At 37.9% G+C, this 25,357-nt stretch overlaps 2 protein-coding genes across 13 annotated transcripts in view; one reads left to right on the top strand and one right to left on the bottom strand.

Annotated features, from left to right (window-relative positions):
- Window positions 1–9,816, top strand: part of LOC112457463 (AF4/FMR2 family member 4-like) — a 155,297-nt gene extending 145,481 nt beyond the window's left edge. For 6 of the 10 annotated variants that reach the window (XM_025020540.1, XM_025020548.1, XM_025020544.1 and 3 more), the window contains 5 exons: window positions 1,842–2,036; window positions 2,813–2,875; window positions 3,339–3,607; window positions 5,739–5,956; window positions 6,556–9,816. In XM_025020540.1, the coding sequence (XP_024876308.1) occupies window positions 1,842–2,036; window positions 2,813–2,875; window positions 3,339–3,607; window positions 5,739–5,956; window positions 6,556–6,831 (1,021 nt within the window). In that variant the 3' untranslated portion in view covers window positions 6,832–9,816. Of the gene's footprint in view, window positions 1–1,841; window positions 2,037–2,812; window positions 2,876–3,338; window positions 3,608–4,608; window positions 4,649–5,738; window positions 5,957–6,555 lie in introns of those variants that run through there. The other 4 variants (XM_025020541.1, XM_025020539.1, XM_025020549.1 and 1 more) reach the window with 3 other exon arrangements.
- A 309-nt stretch (window positions 9,817–10,125) lies between these two features.
- On the bottom strand, window positions 10,126–24,652 carry LOC112457465. 3 transcript variants are annotated; one of them, XM_025020551.1, is made up of 4 exons: window positions 24,468–24,652; window positions 16,170–16,420; window positions 12,004–12,254; window positions 10,126–11,678 (listed from the first exon to the last, which is right to left on the bottom strand). In XM_025020551.1, the coding sequence occupies exons 2-4, from the start codon at window positions 16,416–16,418 to the stop codon at window positions 11,675–11,677; spliced, it is 504 nt and encodes a 167-aa protein (XP_024876319.1). In that variant the 5' UTR covers window positions 16,419–16,420; window positions 24,468–24,652; the 3' UTR covers window positions 10,126–11,674. The 3 variants fall into 3 exon arrangements, with proteins under 3 accessions (XP_024876319.1, XP_024876318.1, XP_024876320.1); XM_025020550.1 differs by lacking the exon at window positions 24,468–24,652 and adding an exon at window positions 18,796–18,900; XM_025020552.1 differs by lacking the exon at window positions 24,468–24,652 and adding an exon at window positions 18,782–18,884.
- Window positions 24,653–25,357: the final 705 nt, after the last annotated feature.

Below are 25,357 nucleotides of genomic sequence, written 5' to 3' on the forward strand. Positions count from 1 at the left end.
ATACATACATACATGCGTACACTTAAATTTATGCTGTTCCTCTTTGGTCCCTCAATAAAGCCTCAATAAATATTTTTATTTAAAAACCGGTAGATGACAATATATATCCTATACCTAAAAACACATACAAATATACAACAAACGACATTACGTAATTTGCGAATTACATTTACATGGATGGTTCTTGTATCGATGCATATTGGTGGTCCGTGGCGTAGTTGCTTCTTAAGTGTGTTGCGATAGCGATACGAAACATACGTTTAGAAACCCTATTTTCTCCTAGTTGAGCGGTTGAGTTATACATTTCGTTAATATTTTATTTTGCCATATATATATGATATACGTGTGAATATCCAGTGGTGCTATAGTTACCTTGCATAAGTATATATACATATATATTATACTTATATGTATATATATGATATATATATAGTCTTTATTTTTCGTTATACTTCCTCTCTCTCTCTTTCTTTCTCTCTCCTCTCTTCTTTTTTCATATATTCTATGTACCTATCTACGTTACGTTATGCGATACCAAAAGTGTGTAGATGAGCCTCGTAATTGAATGAATTTTCTTTCTTTTTTTTCTTCGCTGTTTTTACCCGACCCCTACGAAAAGGGATGGCAAAATCAAAGTCCGGCATTGCGCAGGGATCGGCACAAGATTTACCCGCTTTCGATCGCGAGACTCATTCGCTTTCGTACGTAGTGATTAATTTACTGACTACCCGTCCGTTGAAAGCCGCTTTCGCCAGCCTCGAGTGGGCAGCTTCGTAGCGAACTGTTGTCGATGACCATGTCATAGCAGAACCGTTAACGATCAAGGAAACCCACGAAGCGGTCAAGATACATATCGCTTCGCGACGCACCTCGTGCGCAAAGTCAAATTGGCAATTGGCGAGTTTCATTGGGGTCAGGTGTGAGTGTGCTCCCTGCTCTCCCTTTCGATGTTCTTAGAGTAAGACCGATCTCGGATCAACGCAAGGACGAAGCGCGATTGATCTTACGAGCGACACCTCATAAGTGATCCAACTGGAACACGGCGTTGCCATTTGCATGCTATACCAAACACGATCCGTTGTCCGCCCGCATCGATCACAATCCGCACGACATTTGAGGGTATCCCCGGAGCGTAAGACTCGGGCTACGATCGTCGGCGCGCAGCGATCGGTGCTCGAGCGGAGAAATGCGAGTCTTAGGTCTCCCTTTCCCTCAATGTCTTCGTTCGAACTGGACGCAAGGCAAGTCGTCCGAAAGTAAATAACGTACCTGGCTAATGCAGCCGGTGCCCGATGCAGTACGCTGGCCTGATCTCGGTGAGCCAACGTCTCTTGCCGCTCTTCGATGAATACACATATATATCTAGATCTTAGCGCGGCGATTAATAATTAATAGCAATACGTTAATTTCGGTGGCGCGTTATGTCATCCGTCGTGCGACACGTATAGACGATTTCGATCGTTTCAGCGAACGAGATGTTCGGATACTCATCGAGATCTAATTGTTCGAAACGTTAATCGTCCTTCCAAGTTGAATAGCCTTTAGATCATGTGAGTACTCACGACATCGTGGCAACGTCGCGTAAATTGCATGCGATGTGCTGCTGAAGCGATGGTTGGACGTTTCTGAGGTGTGCGTTCGTGTGACGGAAGCCATGAAGATTACCGCGTTGCGCAATTTTATCGGACAACGATATCGTAACAAAATGATAAATTTTTTTTACTTTCGAAATTCTTCAAATCTCTCACAACTTCTTGTGCCTCCTCAGAACACGCAGCGCGCGGTCTTCATGGCGTTTTCGCAACGCGTCAAAATAGAAGAGAGTCTCTTTCCTTTTGCAGCCTCTCCGGATGTCCACGAGCCGACCGCTCGCAAATCCAGGCGCATTCCCAGGAGCTCAAGTGTCCTACGCCAGGATGCGACGGTTCTGGACACGTCACGGGAAATTACTCGTCGCACAGAAGTTTGTCCGGCTGTCCACGAGCCAACAAGCCAAAGAGTAAACCTCGAGATGGTCAAGATTCTGAGCCCCTGAGGTCAGTTGGCGCGAATACTGTGAATTATGCGCTCTTCATTCTGACCGCACCTTTTGTTCGCGCGATTAACACGGATTAGCGGCATTTTCCAATTTTTATTTATTCCAAGGAGTTATAGTTGTATAGGACGTTCTCAATTAATTGTTTAATTTTAATGGGCAACACCGATACTAACGGTCATACTAACGAAAGAAATATTTTATTGACTAAAATTTGCGGAAGAATTATGCAGGATGCACGTTTAGGCGTAACATATATATAATAAGGGTTAAAAGAAACCTACTTTGACTTGCAAAATTCTTTTTTCCTAACTATTTAATTTGCATCCAATATTAAAAAGTAGCGACTGTAAATTAATATGATACGAAGGGAGGAGGTCCGAAAAGTGTGAGGGGTTATCGCGAGTTCGGTAGGATTTGGTTTCACGACGCGATTACATCTCGCAAGTTCCGCAATTTGAGGGTGCGGCGGTAATCGCGATCTCAATTTGCGTTTTCGTCGCGTTCGCACGTTGCACGTAGCAGCTAACGCAGGTATCTTCTCGACCGCATTGCACGTACCGCGAGGCTGCCGGATGAGACCCCGAGAGAAAGGGGAAATCCCGTTCTCCCTCCCCCCCCGTAACCGCATCCTAAACTCCCTTTTGCCCGAGTTACACCCCGCGCAAAAGCGAAGACGCTGACTAATAACTGGCGGTTTCCGCTCGTTTCACGCTCGCTCTGTGCGGATGGATTATGTGGTGTTGGTGACGGTGGTGTTGGCATTTTGGACTACAGATGTCCAATCCCGGGTTGCGACGGGTCCGGCCATGCCACTGGCAAATTCTTGTCGCACCGCAGGTAAGGCTCGTAGGAGCTTTCACGCAAGGTGGATCCTAGCATACTCGTATGCTGTTTTCTTTTCTCTTTTTTTCTACGTACATGTACAATTATCCTATGTGTTAAATTGCGGATGATTAAGTGGTTTTGATAACGTTAGCTTCTATACAGATCGCGAGATTAACCGTTAAAGTTCTGATTACTTATAACTTAAAAAGATTGATATTATTCGCAGCGATTTCTGCAGTTTAATAATAAATTGAATAGTTCAATAATTCAATAGTTCAATAATTACGTAGCTTAAGTATAAAATACTATTTTAACCTGCCGTTATATGCTATTCGTTTGTTAAATGAAAATTGAATTATGATGATATACAACCGATGTTTGTGACTGTAATCGCCGAGATCGGTAATAACCCTTTGCCTATTCGTCCGTAATCTTCATCGCATGTACTATTCATATCCTCGTTTCCTTATTACAGTGCATCTGGGTGCCCAATCGCAAATAGGAATAAAATGCGGGTACTGGAGTCCGGCGGTACGGTCGAGCAGCACAAGGCGGCCGTGGCGGCCGCGACGGCTATGAAGTTCGAGGGTGTCAATTGCCCAACGCCCGGATGCGATGGACTCGGTCACATAAACGGCTCCTTCCACAGCCATAGGTCCTTGTCGGGCTGTCCGATAGCCAGCCACGCCGTGAAGAAACCGAAACCGGAGGACAATATGAGCATGTACAGCAGAGGAATCACCGGTGAGGATCGAGTTGCCCCTGATGTCGCCTCCGGCTGTCAATACTTAACGATCGAAGAATAATCATTGTCAGAGTTACGCTGTGCGTGAGACCAATCGTTACGATGAAGAATAACGATCGATTTTTGTTCTCTAAAGAGTATATCCGTAAAAAAATTCTGCTCGCGCGCAGCTGCCAAAATTGAGATCGCGAGATGCGTTTTTCTATCAAAACGCGTGGCAGAGAAAGAAAGAGAGAGATAGATAGAAAGAGAGGAAATGTTACGAAGTAGATAAGACAGTTTAAGTTCGCTCTCTGTTCTTTTCTATGCTTGTGCATCGTGCTCGTTCGGAATTTATCGTCTCTCGACGCTTATTTTTCTTTTACTTCAGAATTCATGTGAGAAAAACGGTTACGTAACATTTACACCACTTTTCATTGATTGATCGGACGTCCGGACGAACACGATGCTAAAACATACGGAATTATGTACCTTCCTTTGTAAACTTGTGCATATCAAACCTTGTACTTGATCCCGTGCTATGCCATACTCTGCTCTTCACGCAATGATGTGCTGTCATACCAATAAGAATGACCTCTTTCCCTATCCTTCCAAGTTTTTCTCTTGACCATCAAAGAGTTCGTTTTTCTTTTATTTTTCTCCTCTTTTAAATATTTCTTTTCCCGTTTCAATCCCCTTTTCTTTCTCAGTAATAAATGTTCCAGGTTTGCGAACAAATATCGCAACTGATTAGATACGAAACGGTGAAAGGATGCCACAAATAGCTTATAAAAGAGAGAAAAAAAAGAAGAAGAAAACCGAAGCAACAGAATCGGATATGATGGTGTTAATTTACATCTCATTTTTTTTCCCTCCCTTTCGATTCGGTCCCGCGCAGGAACCTCTTCCTTCGTTATGTACAAGACAGAAAATGTAAAATCGAAAAAAAAAACAACAACAAACAAATAACCGTATGTCTTAATGATGAAAAATAATATATTCTGATTTATTCTGGGATCAGCTCCTTTCATGTTGAGCTTGGAGCACGGTTACTTTTGAAGGTAAGGGACTGACGTATTCGCCACTTGTTTTCCTATGTGTTTTCGATGTTACATTACAGAATCTCCACACACCAGTATTTTTACTTTTACGTGACGACGTTCGAGTGTTGGCAATATTTGTGAATTGTATACCTTTTGGCACAGTAAACAACTCGTAAGCTTCTTTTTCTCGCTCATTCACGCGCAAATGAGATATGTCGCGCCGCGTACCGACGCCAGCACTCGGTGTCCTCCGTCTTTTTTTTTCTTCTATCTGGTATGATGGCACCTCACGCTAATTACCCCCCGAAACACCCTGACATTGTCCCGATCATACCATTTCCACGGCACTCCTGTCAGGTTCGTGCGTCTCTTAACCGAGTTCGGAGCACACGCTTGAATCGAATGAGCCTCAAAGTGTCTCTCGCTTTTTTGCCGAGATGCGTTTATCACTTTGGCACGAACCGTACGCAGAAGAAACCGTACCGTCCCATTATCTCGAGACAAGCTATAAAATGCAGTGACTTGGGACGAGCGAAGTGAGAGAGAAAGAAAAACAAAAAAAAAGGATAGTACAAGTAGCATCGACCGAAAGTCGAAACATTTCATTCAGATCTTGCATAATTGCGACGTGTTTTCACAAACCGCTTCGCCTGAGTCGCTGCCTGAACCGATCCTTGACATAAATTTTAAATGCTCGCTACATTTCCACCTGTACCGCGTAAAAGCCCCGTAAATTCTTGTTCGGATTTTTCGACCTAACGCTTATCGATCGTGAATGAAAAAAAAAAAAAAAAAAAGAAAAGAAAAGAAAAAAATAAGACACGCCAGAACGCTTGTATTTAAATATTAATTCGTAAAATTCGTACGAACTTCCGTCAGACAGTTTCTAGTAGCTTTCCCATAGAATTTGTTACTTATTGTCACGTAATAGGGCCGCATTTTTCGCATTGAGACGAAAGGGCGTACGAATCGCGCCGTGCACGCTTAATTGTGGGTGAAAAACCGATTCTCTGGAAAAAAAAATCGGGAAATATACGACATATAATCTCTCTTTCGGCGGTTGTAACGGGCAGTCGATCAAACTGGACCGTGTCTGTCCTGTCTTCAGGGTTGGAAGCCGGTGGTCCGGCTCACGGGGGTGCGGTAGGCACGGGTCAGGGTAACTCGAGCGGTAGCGGGACCGCCGGTGTCCAGGGCGAGGATCTCTACACACTGGAGGCTGAGATCACCGAGCTCCAGAGAGAGAACGCCCGGGTCGAATCGCAGGTCTTGCGCTTGCGCTCGGATATCACCGCTATGGAGAATCAGCTCAAGCAGGGAGACAAGGTCAGTGTTTGCTCAGTCGGTAGTATACCGTGTGCCGAATAAATAAATAACGTACAATTGTGTAACGGGAAAAAAAATAGAAATTTTGCCGTTTTCAGATAGATAGATGATAGATCTTGGTGCTCGTGAGCTAATCGCGTTTGCCTTATTGCGATTACAACATTGGATTTTATTTTGAAAGCTAAATTATTATATTTTAATGCCCCGTTAAATTAATTGCATCGTTGTTTATTAATTAAACAATTCTTTTTCTCGATGTTATTTATAGTTTGTAGAAGATTTATTACACGAAATAACATGTTACAGTAATTATTTTTTTATTAACCGTATGCTGATATTATACAAGTAAACTAACCGATGGTTGATCAGTCCATTTCGCGTTTTGAAGTCGCATATTGAAAAGAACGTTTTTTTTTTAAAAATTTTTTATTTTAAATTTTAACTAGAATAATTGATTGTGTGTGTATATCTAATTGTAAGTGAGCATTTTTGTTGCAATTAGATTATTTCTCATTGTTTCTTATTGATCGCCGTCCAAATAACGTTTGATAACGTTTTCGCAGACATTGACAAGAGCACCCTGTCATTTCTTTTTGCAGGAAACCACGACGATATCGCAGCGCAACAATAATCTGACCGAGTACTATCAATCGCTGCGCGACAACATGATCACCCTGCTGGAGCAAGTGCGAATACCGAACGCCCCGGGCGGGCCGCAGGAGAAGATCGGCCACGAGAACTTCGACAGTTACTTGACGAAGTTGCAGACTCTGTGCACCGCCGACGGCTACTGCGCCGACGAGAGCAACCGGCCGATTTACGAGACGGTGAAGACCGCTCTGCAGGACTTTACGGTCCTGCCGACACCCATCTGAGACCATCCTTAAAGATCGACGATCGGGTACTGAGCGTCGCTCTCGGGACACGCGCGACCTGCAAGCGATCCGGCGTATTCGTGACGCATTCGGATCGCAGTCGTTCCGCTCTCGTTCCATATCGAGTACGAGTGAACGGAACGGTGCGAGAGAACGGTGCCCAGTTCCCGTAAAAACGTATATACTTACACGTAGGACACGTGTAAATCGACACGAGCACACACGGGAGGGAACTGCGTCGATCGTCTGACTGAGCTCCGCGGATCGGCCTATCGACTTGGGAGAAACCCGGCTTCGTGACGCGTGTGACTCGTCCGGATATGTTGGTGGCGAAAAATCCGGCCGTGCGTCACACGTACCTACATACGTACATCGCTCGCGTGAATTTCGGACTACCGTCACTCGGCGACACGTCAACTTTTGCGATCCACGTGCGATCGTCGGGGGGTGACGATCGTCGGTGAAAGTCGTCGCGGCCGGTCGAGCATGGCGACCGGCCCGTAGGCTGCTTAGAATACCGCTATAACGGCATCTAACCGACACGACGGCTCCATCGGGACATCCGAGTTGAGCTAAACGGACTACTATTTGCGGGGCCGACGTTGTGTCCCCGCAGCGATATATCTTTTGTACATAAATGATGTGTCTACGTCAAGTATCACGATCGACAGCGGTCGCTATTGCCGCCTATGTACATACACAACGGGAGAAATTGCGTTTATATATTATTCGACAGGTTGATGGTTAAGTCGCTCTAAGTCGTGTAAAAAAAATGATTAATTTAGATTATATATCGGATTCTCGCCATACTTAACTGTTGTGTAACTGTTATTACCGTTTAAGCGAGGTCAGCGCGTGATTTACAAGGGCCGGCGTGTCCGCCAACGACGCTTCTCTGCTGAAAATCCAAAGGCTACTTATAAATCAATTTGTCGGCTAACTATTTACCAGCTAGTTGCTATTATTATTATTATTATCGTCATTATTATCATTATTATTATTATTGTCATTATTATTACTACTATTGTAACTGTTACAACCAGTCAGATCGTTTTTAGCGACTAATTCAATCGTCATTATTGCTACCATTACTCTTACTACTGTCGATAAAATATAGTCACGAAGTATACCAACGTATTTATATAATATTATCGAGTCTATAAGAAAGAAAAGTGCGATGCGTTGTCCATAGGCTGTACATAGTCACAGAGATATACAATTATTATAAGGACATAGAATCGCTGGCGATAATAAGCTGCGATTTCAGTGGGACGACGAAAGAAAGAGTGAGTGAGAGAGAGAGAAAGAGAAAGAAAGAGGAAGAGAAGAGAGAAATGCTCACGAGGTCATGCGTGGCCTCTACATCAACAGCTGTCAATCGTAAGTCCGATGTCGAATTTATGCTTATTCGAGGCGAATGATTAAGTCTCGATCGTTTCATCAAGGACACAAGGAAGGATCGGAGCCTCGCGTTCCTTCATGACACGACGCGACCAATTCGGTCGGAGAATATTCGTTCATATGTGCAATAATTTCGGAATGCGTTTCGCATTCTCTCCCCTGTATATTCGCGATCATTTACGGGCGCGTCGTGAGACACGTGTACATTTTGTATCGACACGGTTATTATTGTTTCGTTAATCTGTTTAACGTTTTAATCTGTTTTACGTTTCCATTTACGTTATACGTTATACGTTTTGTTTTACTGCTAGAACGAGGAATACGGGGAAGCTACAGGAATTTGTAAATATCGAAATTTCGACTCAGTCGTACGAGTCGTCGCTTCTCGTTGGAGCTGTATGAATGTTATTATTACTATAGGACACATGCCAGAAATTTCCGTTTTTCGCTGGTTGACTTTTTACACCTGCGTATAAGTCAATCGATCGACATAGATGCAAGAGACTTTTATTAACAGTATATTAACGCCTGAAAACAAAATGGAAATATATAACTTGAATATGGATTCATTAAAATAAATATAGATGTAATTGAAAAGAAGAATTTGTTAATGAAGCGCTTATTATATAGATCATTACTTTATCGTATGCGTATTTATTATAGTCAACATCAATTATACTGCCGTGAAAAATGCTCTCAATATATCATAATATATTTTAGATGGTTTTAGCTGGTTTAGATGGTTTAATATTTAATTTTAACATTCTTACTTTCTCTCTTCAAATTATTATCACACACGGACTGATAACGTCAATATTATGAAATCATAAGATACGGATCATCGTAAAATAGCAGACATGTCGATCGGATAATCAGTGATTTTGCCGATATAAAGCTACATTGTGTTAAAATTATAACTACGTTCGCTACAACTATGTGTATCAGATAATGTATATAAAGAGAAGGGAAAATTAATTGTTTGTCTGGAATGCTGATAAGATAGGAGAAGCCGCGTGCAGAAGAAGTAAATATACTTTAACCAACCACCGTGTAGTGAGAGTAATAACAAATTACAGATAGCGATAGTCGACCGACAATTATGAATAACCTTGACGTTATAATTATTCTTGTCACTATCATTATCATTATAATTACGGTTACCACTATCCCTATCGTCAAACAGTTCCTTTATTTCGAGTTAGCACAATTGGTATATAAAAAAGAGTCAAGAATGAGCGGAAAAAAACAGGTAATCAACAGTCACTACATTTTGACTTTGCAACAGAACTCATCTTCAATTCCGTTGCGTTGCAATTAATATACTCTGCGATATTTATTATTATCATCTACTAGTCTTGATTATTATTGTTATTACTATTATTATTGCTATTATTGATTATTGTCAGTATTATTTTATTATTATTATTGCCAAATTTATTATCACTATTATCGTTACGTTTTCGTCACTATTGCGATTATGATTGTTGCCGTTAATAAAAATCTACAGGTATATAAGTTCAATAACATGCTTTAAGTAAGTATAAATGTTACTCCGATTGAATAAAGGGTATTTATCGATGAATACTAATCATTTCTCCTTCCATATCGCACGAAATATGCTTTTAATGTTCATTCGTGTTCATTCTTAATACTTATTTGATAAGAGGCAAAATGTTACGTGATTTATATGATAAGAAAAAAGGTGAACTAATTTAAAACCGCCAATGGCTCTATCAAAACTTTATAAATATATATTTTTACATTGATATTATATTAAATGCAAGGTAATGTATGTAAGATAGATAAATGATACGCGATCTTCTATATACGATATGATATTTAGCAGGAAACAATAATGGTAAAAGGAGGACATAAGAGAACAATAGGAAGAAATTTGCCGTAGAAAAATCTCGTATTTTGTATTTTGCACTTTCGATATAAAAAAGTCTTATTTTACAAGCATCGCCATTGCATTCGACAGTGTTGCTTCATAATATCTACACGTATATATGTATAATAGTATATATCACAATAAAATGGACGTGCGAATGGCTTTCGCATGAGTGTGCTGTGCGCGTGTGTGTGCGTATTTAAAGAGACAGACACTGAAATGATATGGCAGAAGATCATTCTTCAGTAAATTACGCGCAGCTGAGCTCGCAACGCGCTAAATGCTCTATTACTGTGATTCCTCGCCGGATCATCGTGGGAGACGATCCTCTTCGAACGCGCGTCGCGATCCCAACAATGTCCCAGAGTGAGAAAATCTGTCGCGAGCATTTCCCATCGCGTATAAAAAGTCACGTGGACTTAATGAATAGTTGAGCTGCTTATTTCGAAAGTGACGTGGGTCAAATATTGGAACACGACAGATTTTAAATATTATATTATATAGGGGATAAATCGATACGATTTACGTATTTTAGCGTGATCCCTATAACTTTGTCCACGTCACTTTTCAAATAACGCGCGATCATAATGAGATGAATTAAAAATGCATATTCTAAAAAATACGTGTGTTTGCTCCGTCAATTAATTTTTAAAAGACCACCGTTTCTGCAGATCGGCATCAATTAGGCGCGGCTCGAATCGTTAAATTAAATGAACAACAGCCGACCGCGAGTTGAACGAAACGTCTGACTGTCAAAAGTCGTTACTTCATTCTCGCGGTTACAGAACGGCCAAGCAATAGCGCAAAGTTGATAGAAATCGCGGTCGCTATGACATAATTCATCGCAGATGGATTCTCATTGAGACGATCATCGGATTGCATTGAAAATGAAAGAAGTACGATATGTATAGACCTGTACGTTTGCAATTATGCATTGTGAGTCAGTACGTCGTTACGTATCACCATTGTGTATTTCTATTTTTTCTCAGATGCGCGTGATTCCATGAGAGATCCATCCGACTTTCAACAAAGCAAAGCTATCGTGATATAATTCGAGAGTAACCGCAAATCTTTAGGCCGCGTTAAATAAACTCGAATATCGCCGTGATCAAAACGAACTCAATTCGTTCAATGGCTTTCTGTTTCTTCCTGGAGTTACCGTAACGTAACGTCATAATGCTAGGAAGAGTTAATCGTTCTAAGCGGTAAAACGATGTCGGTGCCAACGGTTCGCAGCTAATATAGATAATAATCTAAGCAGTCGATATCTGAGACGTCACGAAGAGATCCTCTTTCGATTCTTGCTCGTGGAAACATTGAGCAATCTTTGAATGGTTCAACTTCCTCTCCCTGATATCTTGCGCAGCTCTACGTATACGTTCACGCATCTCGTAACGACAAGAGCAAACAACGGAATTGTCGTACAATCGTATTATTCGCAGTCCACAGACGTGATCGCTCATCTTTGCAATTGACAACGATATATGTCGATTCTCCGATCCATGTCGCAGACCTGCGTATTCATTGATCTCTTTTTTCAGCGCTACAATCTCACCTGAAACAAAGAAAAACTCGTTCGAATGGCTAGCTCTTTTTACAGATTTAGAAACACTCTGCCGCATTTAATACACGACTTTACTATTACATAGATACAATTGAAATCGAGAAATACTATTATAATCAATATCGTGATTACAAAATAAAAATTAAATATAACACAAGATTCTTGTGTCTTGAAATAAGAATAATCAATTTTATTGATTTAGAAGAAGAGATTTATTTTAAGTAAAAATACGTAATAGCTGTCTCTCTGGGAGATGACATTAGTTATCCATTTCAAGGCGTGGATGCATCGCTCAGGGATTTATGAATATTCTTACCTCGCGTATGGCGGTGGCGGTGTTAGCGGTGTTAGCGTTGGAGAGACAATACTGATGGTTGTCGGGATAATTTGTCCTGAGGATAACGGCGGCGTGCTGCCATTGCTCAACCTGATTAATTGACTAGGATTTAGCTTGATAGCGTCATCATAGCTCGGTGGCGCGTCCGTTACCGCCTCGTAATCCGGCGGCTTCTGCCTCGACACGCCAGGCGGTTCCTCGATGGAAATCACGTGGATCGGGTCATCGATCTTTAAAAGAAGGCGATCGGTTGAGTTAGCTTCAGCGTATCATAGAATTCAATTGCATAACTTTGCGGGATTGTATATATAATAGTTCCATTGCCTACTTTCGTATTTGAATCTTTCTTATCTATAACTTTAAGAATTTATGTCAGTTATTTTGTTTGGATCGCTTGCTGTTTGATTTTTCAGAAAGATTCGTTGCGTCTTATTAATTGTCCTTTAAAATTTCTTTGAGGATCGCTACTTCGAGGATCAATGAAATTGCCTTCTTGTAATTTAAGAATTTCAGCGCGCGATGACATAACTTGTACATATAATACTTTGTAGTGTAACTTCGGAAATTTTATAAAGTAACCAGTATGCAAAAGTTTTTGTAGGTATTGTTATTGCGTTTTTAAGATTTCTTAGGATTATTTAATTTAATTTTAATGTGTGACTTTCTTGTAAAGTTCTACGCAATTACGACGTTCAATTCAAATTCCCCAATAATAGCGAACGTATTCGTTTGCGAGAAAGAATACGTTGCATAGTTAATCATCATGGAAATATATCGTCGCCGAGGTCTATTTAAAGTATCCAGATCGCGACGTGCCGGCCTCGCATTTCCCGCGATATTCTACGTGCGCATTATAAGGATATTCACCCGGAAGTGCACATCGCGCTATATTCGTCGTAGGTCGTCTATAGATATCTGCGTACCTAGCTCTCTCGGTATTCTTCGGAAAGCATTGTGGCCGGCTGAATGTAAGTCGCGAAAGGGCGCACGCGAGATACATATAGGGTGACGTACGAGACGCGAGCGCGTGTGCGGTCGACGAGAATAGCCGTGGCTATTTGCGGTGGTAAAAAAAAGCTTCGCTGGAAAATTGCATAATGAGCCTAAATGGAAACGGCGAGGTGAACGGCTGCGACCCCGAGGGTCTCCTCTCTTCGCGGCTGCACGAAATTCTTTCCTGCTGAAACGCGCTCGAGCGGCTTATCGCCGCTGAGTAGGCACGAGCATATGACCTCGACGATTTCGAGGAAACAACATTCCACGCTGTTTATATTTGATCGGACATGAAAATGATGTCCCTTGCTGATGCTACATGTCGCCTCGACGTACACATACGAGTCGAGTCGTGATAATTGGGTCGCGAGAGAAATGTGATGTTAGATCATGTAATATAATTGAAATCATTGCAGCATCTCTGTCACGTAAGAGGTCTAATGAACAAAATTAATTTTTGTTGTAAATATTTATCCAAGGGTCAATTGACTCGCAATTGAACTGCGTCAAGCAATTGATACAAGTTGACAACTTCCGAACTAATACGAAGAATTCTCGAATGCATTGACGTAGCTGATCGTTCAACGATTAGAAAATTACGCGGAAATTGCAATGTCACATCAATCACGCGACGAGTTTTTCAGTATTTAAAGAATTTCTCTCTCTCTCAATTGTCGTACACTCTGACTTCCTTCTTTAGAAGCTATGCCGCGATAAGTCGCTATCTCAAAGGTTATCAAGTTTCGACGAAAAAATTAATTATGCATGATTTAACAGGATTTCTGATAATTAAGTGACACTTATACTTCTTGACTTTGGAAACACCCAGATTTATAAAAATAGATAGAGAATTGCGTGATAACGCCGTGGGTAAAGCCAAGACATTATATATAATTCGATGTGTCATATGTTCCTTAACAAGCATGTAAGCGACAAGTAAACATGTGTAGGACTTAAGTTGAAGTCGCATAATTGTTAAGTGAGAAGACAGCGAATATTTCTCGTAATCCTACGTCGCTTCGATATAAAATTTATTTCAGATTGTCGATTTAAGAATTTTGATCTATATAGGTAATGATAAATATGCCCAAGGATAACTGATGTTAAATATAAATTGGTACACACATGTTTCCGGGTGAATATCCTTATAGCAGCATCGACATTACAAACTGTCACGACCTCCTTTGTCGATGTGCACTATATCTTTTTTGCATATACAATGTAACGAAGCATAAAGAACGGACAGGCAAACATTTGAAAATGGACAGGCCGTTTATTTTACATAGAGAATATTCGTTGATAATTCCATGGGGAAAAATGCCTTGCGGCAAACTGATTTAAAATAGTATTGGCTAAAAAGACAAGAAGGCGGAAAAAGAGAAACGAAATATATATTTCGTAATAAAGTAGAGAAAAAATTTGCGATATAATTCTAATTAAATCTCGTTAAATAATCATCAGTTACTGTCAAAATTATTGATATTAAATATTATTATCGCGCAAAATTCATGCTAATAAACTGAACAATACACTTTCGAATTCTCTCTTACGATACATGTTGAAATTAATATCTAATAATAGTAATGCTGACCAGACATAGCGACGATGAGTTGGACAGATACCGCGAAAGGAACAGAGAGAGAGAGAGAGAGAGAGAGAGAGAGAGAGAGAGAGAGTAATGAATCATTTACACCAATAGTATTTATGTACATACTAACAATAATGCTGACCTCTTACAAGGAGGATATATTACCGGTTTTGAGGAAAATCGAAGGCATCGTGGAATCGTTCGTAATATTTCCGTCATTTGAAATCGAAAGGAGGAAATGATAGCAAGGTGATGCAATCGTGACTTCGCGCTGTTCCACGGGTGATGCGAGTTTTATTGTTAGTACCTCGCGATCATAGAATTTCTGTCGCTTGAAATTTTTACGATATCTGCAAACAACAGGCGCATGTTTGCCAACATGGAAACGTGTGACGAACACGGGGCGTGTTTATTAAACGTTTTAAAGATTTATGTACCTCGCGATGTATATTATCTGATATATATGAAAGTGTACTCTCTTTATCTTTTTATCTCCCTTCTGTCGTATTTCTCGCTCTAGGCTCCGTTCGAAGAGGAAAAAAAGAAGCATGAGCTATAGATCGTGGGTATATTATTAAGCTTCTTCTTATTCTGTCCACCGTCGTTGGTAATTGCGGCTTACTGCTAGGCTAGGGTATATCTATAGATAATACGCGTTCCTTGTGGTCTATAATAGGGGGTTGACCCGGATCGATCTAAAAACGTTTTAATCTCAGGGGCCTTCAACCGCGCCGACGACCTGCATCTTTTTGGATGGAGTCTAAATAGATCATATATGATAAATATTTATCACCACTCTCAATACCGGCGATATTAGAACCTGTAGCGAAATTAGTTAGTCTAAATGCGAGGAAATATCTTACTGAAGAGAAATATTATTTGCATTGAGAATAAAATTAATACAATTAGTGAAAGAATAACTGATAAAGAACAATTAATAACAAACAAAAGTAAGAATAAGTATCATTTATATGGAAGAAATATATTAGATTAAGTTTTAGAGTTTTAAAGATAAATTTTGAATCTAATTTAATTCGTTTTTCAACGGATCAGATATATTACGCAAATAAAAAGATAATACTCGGATATAATTAATTTATTATTTTAAGAAGTAGTTTGAAAAGACGTTTAGAATATTTGAAATGCAATTTATTGTTACATATTTTGTAATTTTTCTAAATTTAATTAAAAATACTGACGTAGTAGAACTGAAAAACAACACGATATGATGACTTCACGGCTTCACGATATTACTTGGCGTATTTATTCAATTTGGGATTATGTCGTAACATTCGCAGAGTATATAAGGGGCTAATAATAATTATTGGCCGCGTTATAGAAGCGTATACAAAACTTCACGTGCGATGATTAATGAAGGCAGATTAAAAAAAAAGAGAAATGATTAATTATGTCGGAAAACCGGTAAATGTAGATTTGCGTTGATGTATGAATCATAGCTCTAATTCCTTCCTCGACGTGGCTCTCTTCCGAGTTTGTCTCGAACTGAGAATTTGTACGACGGAGTAAATAAATTCGCCAGGTTGACACATTGTTCGTGAATTACCTGTGCCGTGATCGGATGGTTCGTATGTTGCGTGTGCGTGCTCGTCCTAGTTGGCGGTGCGTGCAGCCAGCAGCACATCGCGGCGCAAATGAGGAGAGCCCCGGCGACTATGCAGGCGACACCGACGTAACGCACCGGTTCAACGTAGTTCTCCGCTAAACCCAACCAGTTGATGAGAGCCCCGACGCATAGGAGGACCATCCCGTACCGGTACGGACGTTGCGATCTCCGTGATTCCTCCAGAGACATAGCTGAAACATGGAATATGCTTTTCTGAAAAATTTTAGTAATGCACACCGACAGATCGAACATAAAAAAGATTAAAATATTATAAGGCTCTCGTGATTAAATCAAGTAAAGGGAAAGAGGCAATAAGAGCCGGCGCGGTAAATAGGGCGCAAAATTGTATATATTCTTTTAACCGTCAATACATAAAAAATTCGCGAACGTTTCGACCATTTTTTGTGGTCATCTTCAGCGTAATGGTAATATAAAAAAGATTCTCTTCGACGACACTTCGCGTGCGGATCTCTCATAAGGAAAGGATGGATATTTTTGAGAGAATGGTATGCGTATGTATGTATATATGTTACGGTAACGTGAACAGGCTTGCGGCCTGTTGTGATATCGAACAGAATACCCTGCTTGATTTGGCGATGTTATAAATAGATCGCCAGACAAACGCACGTCGCTATCAATCACTTGATTTGTAGGGAATGACATTCGTGAATATAAAGCTGGGGATCATTTCGCTTAATATGAATGATATTAGTATAACAGCTGTTACAAATATGACAACATTTTACTGCTGCTATTAAAAAATGTAATAGTACGTACGTAATACTTAACAGAACAATTGCGATCCAATTGCCAGACCGTACAGAATTAGAGTTTAATCTATAAGTATGTACCATTGTCAAACAGTTATTAATGCGTACAAATCCGATTCCTCTAATAAGACTCTAACGGTAAAGCGAAACTAAATTTAGCTCGATTTTATTGCATCTAATACTAATACATCTTCTCTAATATATTCTTTGTTTAATGAGTTATATAAAGTTATACAGAAAGCAAAAAGATTATTATTAAAGAAAGAATAGTTGATAGTTTAATAATAACGGTAATCGATGAGACGTATTTCGCAAAATAACGAGAAAAAGTTTCCTGCTCGAAAAATTTCCGTACGCTCTTTTTCCTCGGAAGACGGATCGTAGCGAGTTCATTTGACGCAAATTGCGATTTTATTAAGATGGCATTTGCTAATAATATTGACGAAAGGAGACAGAGCGTTTGTTTGAGAGCATCTTGACAAAAGACATGCCACTTTCGAAAGTAGGTTACTCGTACAAAACTCCATTACTCATCTACCCTTCGTGAACATCAAGAAGGGCGACAAGCAGTGACGTCAAGAATTAGATGGGCAATAAATAATGCTCTCGAGTAGAATTAGCAAGCGGGCGCACCCTGATATATTTTCGTCTTGTAGACATTTACCGTTTTATTACTACCTCCTGACATGTAATACGCAATAAGAATATTCACGCAGTTAGTGAAAGACGAAATGCTTGACATAATTAAAATTTAGTTAACTTGAGTCTGTATAGATTAAACTCAATGCAACTGAGTTGCTCAACACAAGAAAGTTGAAAGAGTTAAACTTTCTCCTTATAAATAAAATATAACTGATGATAACGATAAATTAAAAGTGCGTGAGCATTTTATTTGGGAGAAAAAAAACGGGAGGACTTTATCCCAGCGCGACGTGATCTTTAATAATTCCAGGATCTCGAGATAATTCCCATTGTTTTATCGTTAAAAATTATGCTCATCGGCACTCTTACAATGTCATGATAGTATACTCAAGTACGATTGCACAAATGGTAGATGCTAATATGTAATTGCATTCGCGAATCCATCGTCGAATTAATAAATTATTTAAGAATTTAATTCATCAACTGAACTTATCGTTCTTACATAATTCATTGGTTGAGCAGCTATAAATATTCTTCGATTATCTACAAAGTAGGCTACGTGCAAACGATTATAACGCGAAGATAAACCGTGCCGACATTACGAGACGATCAATACTCGTCACATCCATACTTAAGCATTAAATCGTTATTGTTATATATAATTGTAAATCCAATAACAATAACATCGTTATTGGTATAATTTCTAAATGAGCTCATTCCGTTTTTACGTCGCAAAAGTAAAACGCGAAAACCTATTTCTAAAACAACATGCTCTGAAAAACAATATAATTATGGTGTGTACTATATCAGATATTGCGTCCATAATTATTACCATAACGGCACAACTAATTCCACTTTAATACATTTTAATTCACATTAATGACATTAATATTCATATCGTAAGAACTATATCTAATAAATTCCGATAATGGGATAGTGTAATTTTCAAGCTTAAACACATGTAAATTAATACAACGTTGTTATCCATCGCGTGACTTATTTAACAAATAACACAATAATAACGTGATTCAATGTCGTTCCTTGAAATGAAGAAAAAGTGTGTCCGGATTTTTTTCTTTTACCGCACTTGAGAGTTGCCAGTCTTAAAAACACAACGCAAGTTTAGTTAATATAACATACGGTAATTATTTTACCGCTGGACTCGTCCATGATGTTTGGATATCCAAAGTGCTGGTATGCCAATAATATAGACGTTGTCCTTCGACTAGCAAATTTTCCTGACGACTAACATATCGCGTCGCGGGTCGGCGTATATAAGGCGACACGAATATAATAGAGAGAGATCGTTCAATTCCGAGCGACGTACGATTATACGATCCGTTTCCGAGCGCGTCACCAAAATCGTAAAGATAAAGTCTTATTTTTGAAACGTTATCGCTGCACGATCAGCATCCAAGCTCACCTAAACACGTGAGGGGACGCCGTAAAATCGTCTCGGCAACGATGATATGCGCTTCTTTTTTCATGCGTTTATATATGTTATATCAACGAAGATATACACGCGTCGAACAGACTCCGTATGCGTGCACAAACCAACGCAATGACGCGGCCGCGAAATTAATTCCAATTTACATACATACCCGAGAAGCGACATCCAAGGACGTAACTTGTACTACGAACCTCTTCAAGAGGCTAGACTACGTTCAATGAAGTGCAGGATATTGGTTAAACACAAGCTGTTCTGATGTAGATGTGCCATATTTTGTTTAAGCCGCCATAAGCTATGGACAGAGATCATGTGCCATCAGAGGTTGCGTCGCAGTAAAAAGGAGTTCACGATTGTGTAAGCTTGATTGTGTTGCCTTTTTATCGAACGAAAGTTGCGTGTGCATCATATATCTTGTCGGCGATTTTTATTCCTACCAAGCGTATCGATTTTTAACCATATAATATATCATACAGTTATAGTTAGGGTATGCAGACAAATATTTCTCTCTCTTAAAAGGCCATTAAGGAGTATTTAATAATGTACACGGTAATAAAACTAAGAATATTTTAAGGCCTAATTGCTTTGATATTTAATATTGAGCTAAAAGCTGAGGAATAATAAATTAGAAATTGTTGTTTGGAAGATATTGTTAAAACAGACATTCGTCGATCATGCTTAATGATAACTCGACCGCAATATTGCGATATTAATATAATATACTAATCGTCATTCGATTCACTGTATAAACGTAGACATTGCTTCTAAGAATGAACGATGATACGTATCTAGTAGTTATTGAATTAAAAAGGAACACATATGTAGGTATATTTCATTAATATCGAATTGTATTAATTTACATCGATTTTTTACTTCTTCCACTATGCTATCTTTGGAATATTTGATACGTGATTAAAATTGTTTTTAATCTTTTCTTCTTTGATATACAGACATAGGTCCAAGAATACGTTTTCACAGAAGAAATCGACACGTAACGAGCAGATAGATCGTCTGTCGCACATCATCTCAGTTACATACTGCTATTTTTATCGTAAACCAGTTGATAAAACTTTTCCTTTCAGAACAGAAAAAACAATTAATCGAACGATTAATTGTGCAATATTTCAATGAGTATACTTTATATTATATATTTAAAAAAAAATTTCACAAATATAAAAAAAAAACTAACAGTTTCATCAATTATATTCAACAAGAATTATGCAATATCTGTTGACGTAACGAATAAATCCAATTACGAAGATACTGCTTAAGTATATTGATATAAATTAAGATAGATCTTATCGCGTTCTCGGTTTTATGAAGTGTCGTTTATTCAATCCGATGAGAGTTTAAAGCTGACGCGACGAAAGTTCGCTGACAATGCGGTTGATATTTTATTCTTTTTCAAGTTCTTTTCTTGACACACGGGTAGTCGTAAAAATGGCGGCTAAAAAAAGATAGCAAGTAACATTATTGTACCGTAATTACTGATAAACGTTCGCAAATTTGCGTTGGCATACATCGCAATAAAATTATCGTGTCGATAATCGAGTGTTTAAACATGAAAAATATTACAACGCATCGAATAAAACGAATGAAATTGAGTACACGAAAAATTACACGCTAATCCAATGAAAATTTCGAAAAAATCGTTATTTCCACGAAATTCTTGTTATTTTTAGTTTTAACTGATTATAAAGAACCATTTTAGTGCGTCTGTTGTGACGTAATCCGTTATTTAAACTGATAATGCGTCCGTTGTAACGTAGTTCGCTATTTAAACCGATATTATGTTAATAAAACTTGTCAGAAGAATATTGATTAATACGTTCTCCGTGAAATGTTAGTGATGACATGTGCATGCAATAATATTTAAAATAAATGCAATTCTTTCCTAATCTAATTTCCTTTCGTGTGCAGTAAATGTGCAGTATTGCGTTATCTGTTATCTGACTCGCAATAATATCGCATATTATTAAAAAATTGATAGCATTGCTTGAATGTTGATTAGGCATAAATAGCTCATCCTTTCTTTACCGTTAGTTTATCATCTGTTTGCGAATATTTCTATAAATATCTTAACTGCACAGAAGAAAGGAAATATTTATTTATTACTAAAATGATATCTCACATGTCTTTTCGCATAAGCAAATTACGTACGACGCGTTTAGAACAACGTAAATAAGCGTGATAAATCAATGATGCATGATAGCGCATATCTAATTATTTATAGCATGCAATCATACCATATTCCTTTCTATATGATAATACAGCCCATTTCTTCTACATTTTAAAATAGTAATAAAAAATTTTACATTTAAGCCTTCGTGTTGTTTATATGAGCATTCCCACTCTTTGCATGGTCATGCAAATGTAAATTGATGAGAAAGCGATGTAAAAGAAAAAATAGTAGATATAAGAGAAGCAAAGAATAATATGGAGCTTTGAGACAGGATCTAACAGTCAAAATGATATTGAATTCGGAGTAGCTATATACATATAGTAAGAATCAAACAAGAGAGCTAGAAGTACAATATAGAATTTTAAATTGTTAATAAGTATCAATAGATCAATAATGCTATGTCAATAGTGATTGATATCAATAGTGATTGATGTAATATTGATCGTCGTTAATGCTGTCAAATTCCAGCGGTAACTGTTGCGCGCCAACGCGAGCTATTTAACTTACAAAACGAGTGCATCGATGACCATCTAAAAGATACATTCGTTGATACACTTTTCACTTTTTGCCGTGCCGAAGAAGTCAGCTGAACGTACAGTTGTACGTACTTCCCGGCCGTTGGTGGATCGATCCGCCTGTGCTTTCGTGCATTTTGCATTTTATCGAACGGTCTCCCTAGACCGCACGCGTGCGTGACAGATCTCGTCTATATTTACACGTGCGTGCGTCGGGGTCTCGCATTTATGTCGAACCCCCGTGAAACGGCCAGGAAACTATCGCGACTCTTACGTCAATGACTTGCACGACGGCCCGACGGCGGTGTGATAGTTGCATTATGGTACCCGTCGCTTACATGGTTTAACCTTAACCCGGTTTCGCACCTCGCACACGGTAGCTAGTAGATAAGTAAATGGTCGACTTTACGCACACGGCTGTATGTACGCGCGGGAAAACAGGTGAAAAATATCCGCGGGAACAGCTTTATTTACCATTGCGTCTCGTGTCTGTATTCGCATAATTTCTCCGAATCCGAAATGTGATCTATGTGGTTCCCATTTTTCTGCCTCTTTCTATTTTGCGCGTGCGAGAAACCGCGTTTGTTATTTTTGCCATAAAATATTGCTATAAAAATTGGAAAAATTTATGGGTAAAAAAAGAAAGATTACCAGATGAGATATAGCTGACAGTTTCATTTCTTCAAAATTATTTGGGTATAAAATATTAGGCAGAACGACTACCTGCTCACTTCTTTTAATAACTATATTTTATATATTTATAATTTTTTTTTAAAGACTTATTACGTATACAAAAAAATTTTTAATTTGATTAATTGTATATTACTGAATTACCTATATATAGAAACGTGTTGTTTTAGCAAATAAAATTTAAAACGTATTTTTTTCTCGGGGCACTGAAGAATAACGATAAAAATATTCTTCGGTGGCGCTCACGTTATCACGTTGTAAGGAGTTTTTATCACGTTGCTACGTGTGAACATCGCACGAAAGCTGATCACGACTGCAAAAATTCGACGAAGAAGAGATGCAATAATACATTTATGATATACCGCGTCACTGATATACCACGCGTTATCGCGCTTTCCTAGACTCAACATAAACATTTATGTCATAGTTGCAAATCTTTTCAGTTATTCTCTTGTGAAATTATTCGTACCTTTCAAGAAAAATTGCAGATTGAATCGCGGAACAAGATAAAAGCGTATAAAGAAAGAAGATTTTCTAAAATATCAGTGCTAAGGATCGGAAGTTTATTTATTTAGTCATTTCTTAAAACTCTGTTTGCAGTTTTATAAAATACAATATATAGTCATTCAAGAATCACTCGCGTAAATTATATTTACTTTATATAAGTAGAATTATCATAGCATTAACCAAACAATATCCGTGTACAGCAATACATTAGTACTGCTACGCGAGAATAAATGCAGTGTTTAACTTTACCAACTGATATGAAATATACGCAGATATTTCTCACATGTATACTTGAAATGATATATACGTTCATAATTCACGCTGTTGCACCTGCGGAGCATAAGGAGCATGATAAGGAGATGACAAACACGTTCTTCTTGAACGAATCCGTCTTTTAAATTTTAAGGCACATCTGTTGTGCGACGTTGTTTCAATGTCTGTCTAACAATGTTTTGTAACGAATTGAAAACAACCAGATATTCTACATTAATAAACGCAAAATAAATTTTTGCGTGATTACTCAATTAACAAGTTGACGAAGCTTATTTGCAAGTGAGAAATTGAACCAAAGAAACAGAAATAATTTTAATTAAATTACTAAAAGCATACTTAATTTTTTATAAAGATTCTATTACTATGCAACAACTCATTTTAGCAATAATATTTTTATAGTATTTAACTATATATGAAATTAAAAAGACAAACACATAAAAAGTAAATTCGAAGTATACGCGATTTATAAATACAAAGATATTTATTATATATTTAGATAAATTACTTTTGAAAAATATTTAAAAAAAAAAAAAGAACTTTCCACTTCTGTATATTTCATGTGGTTAATAAATATATGTCAATTTTTATAACAACGTATTAATATAATAACCATACATAATATAAATCTGAAAAATTTTTCACGATATCATGATATCACGTATAGTTCTTCAGGGTAAAAAAAATTTCACATATTTTAATTTTTTTATTGTTTACTTAACGAATAAAAAATTATGAAACTTATGTATAATTTTTCATTTTTAATGAGCAATATATAATCTCTCATTGTTGTTATATGTATAAGTATGGTCTCAAAAAAGGGTAAAAATGATATTATAAGAATGGTAACGTACAAATTCTTTAATTATATTAAAATATATTTTCTGTTACCACTTCGCTTCCTTCTCTGTTTTATATGTAGTTTCTCTAAGTTAGCGTTATTATACTATTGTTAATTTAATCGCTTCTGCAATTAAAAATTTTCCAATAGACGATAAGCTCAAAAATTTCGATTGTACAAAAGAAAATTTAAAAGATAAGCGATGAGTTTCTATTCTTTAACATTTTTTTGTAAATATTACTTATCAGTAAAAAATTATATTTTAATAATCGTTCAGAAAATGTTTATATATGTGTATACATATACAGATAAGAATGATAAAACTATAATTTCTTTTCAGAGTCACTAACAAATGAGAAAGAAATATCTCTTACCTGAACTAATTTTCGCGGTCTATTTTAGGCTGTTGGATGTTGGAAGATTCGAAAACTTTCTGCACGCACTAATTTAACACATTGAGTCTCCGATTGGTTGGTTCTCGCTGCTCTTCTGTGCGCCCTAACAGCTGCCCTGATGACGCACCAAGAGAGCGCAACTCCCACGACGAAGACTCAGCGCAGACTGACGCCGCAGCCGTTCTCATGGGTCTGTCTAACTCTGACCCACGCTGCCAGTTACTACGGGAGTCAAACGCAGGTATATCATTGATGTCAGGCGTGTTTTCCAGCAGTGTTTCTCAAATTTCTCACAAGCGATCTTACATTGAGCAGTCTCTTTTACTTTAAACGTTTCAATATAAATTCACAAAATAAATTCTTTCTTTAGATATAACTAGAGAGAAAAATATATAATTTAAATTATATATAAATATAATTAAAATATTTAAAAAAAATTAGGGAGCACAAAATATATAGAAACACAAAAATATATATGCCAATAAATGGAATTAATAAATTAATTTTGTATGTAGTTGATAAACTGAAGAATGATTCGTCGACATTTTCCTTCAAACTTTCTTTCTTATCTTTTTCTTAATTTGAAAAACATTACCTCTTTCTCTGCAGTGAATCTTTGTTAGAACATAATATAAAGTGATTATATACATTAATATAGCTGGATTTCTTGTGTGATATATTTTTTAATTAATATACTTTTTAGAAAAAAAAGTTTATCCTCATCTGCAGAAATCATTCATGTTCAATCGATATAATTTTCCTTGTCCACCTTTAATTGAAACACGTCACCGTGTTAATTTACCAATAATAGAAAACGAGATTCTAGCTTATTATTTTATTTGCGCCAAAATCGTGGAAAAATCCGCCCG

The sequence above is a fragment of the Temnothorax curvispinosus genome, unplaced genomic scaffold (genome assembly GCF_003070985.1).
Source record: "Temnothorax curvispinosus isolate PA1 unplaced genomic scaffold, ASM307098v1 QBEX01007781.1, whole genome shotgun sequence".
In the NCBI taxonomy this organism is placed as follows: domain Eukaryota; kingdom Metazoa; phylum Arthropoda; class Insecta; order Hymenoptera; family Formicidae; genus Temnothorax; species Temnothorax curvispinosus.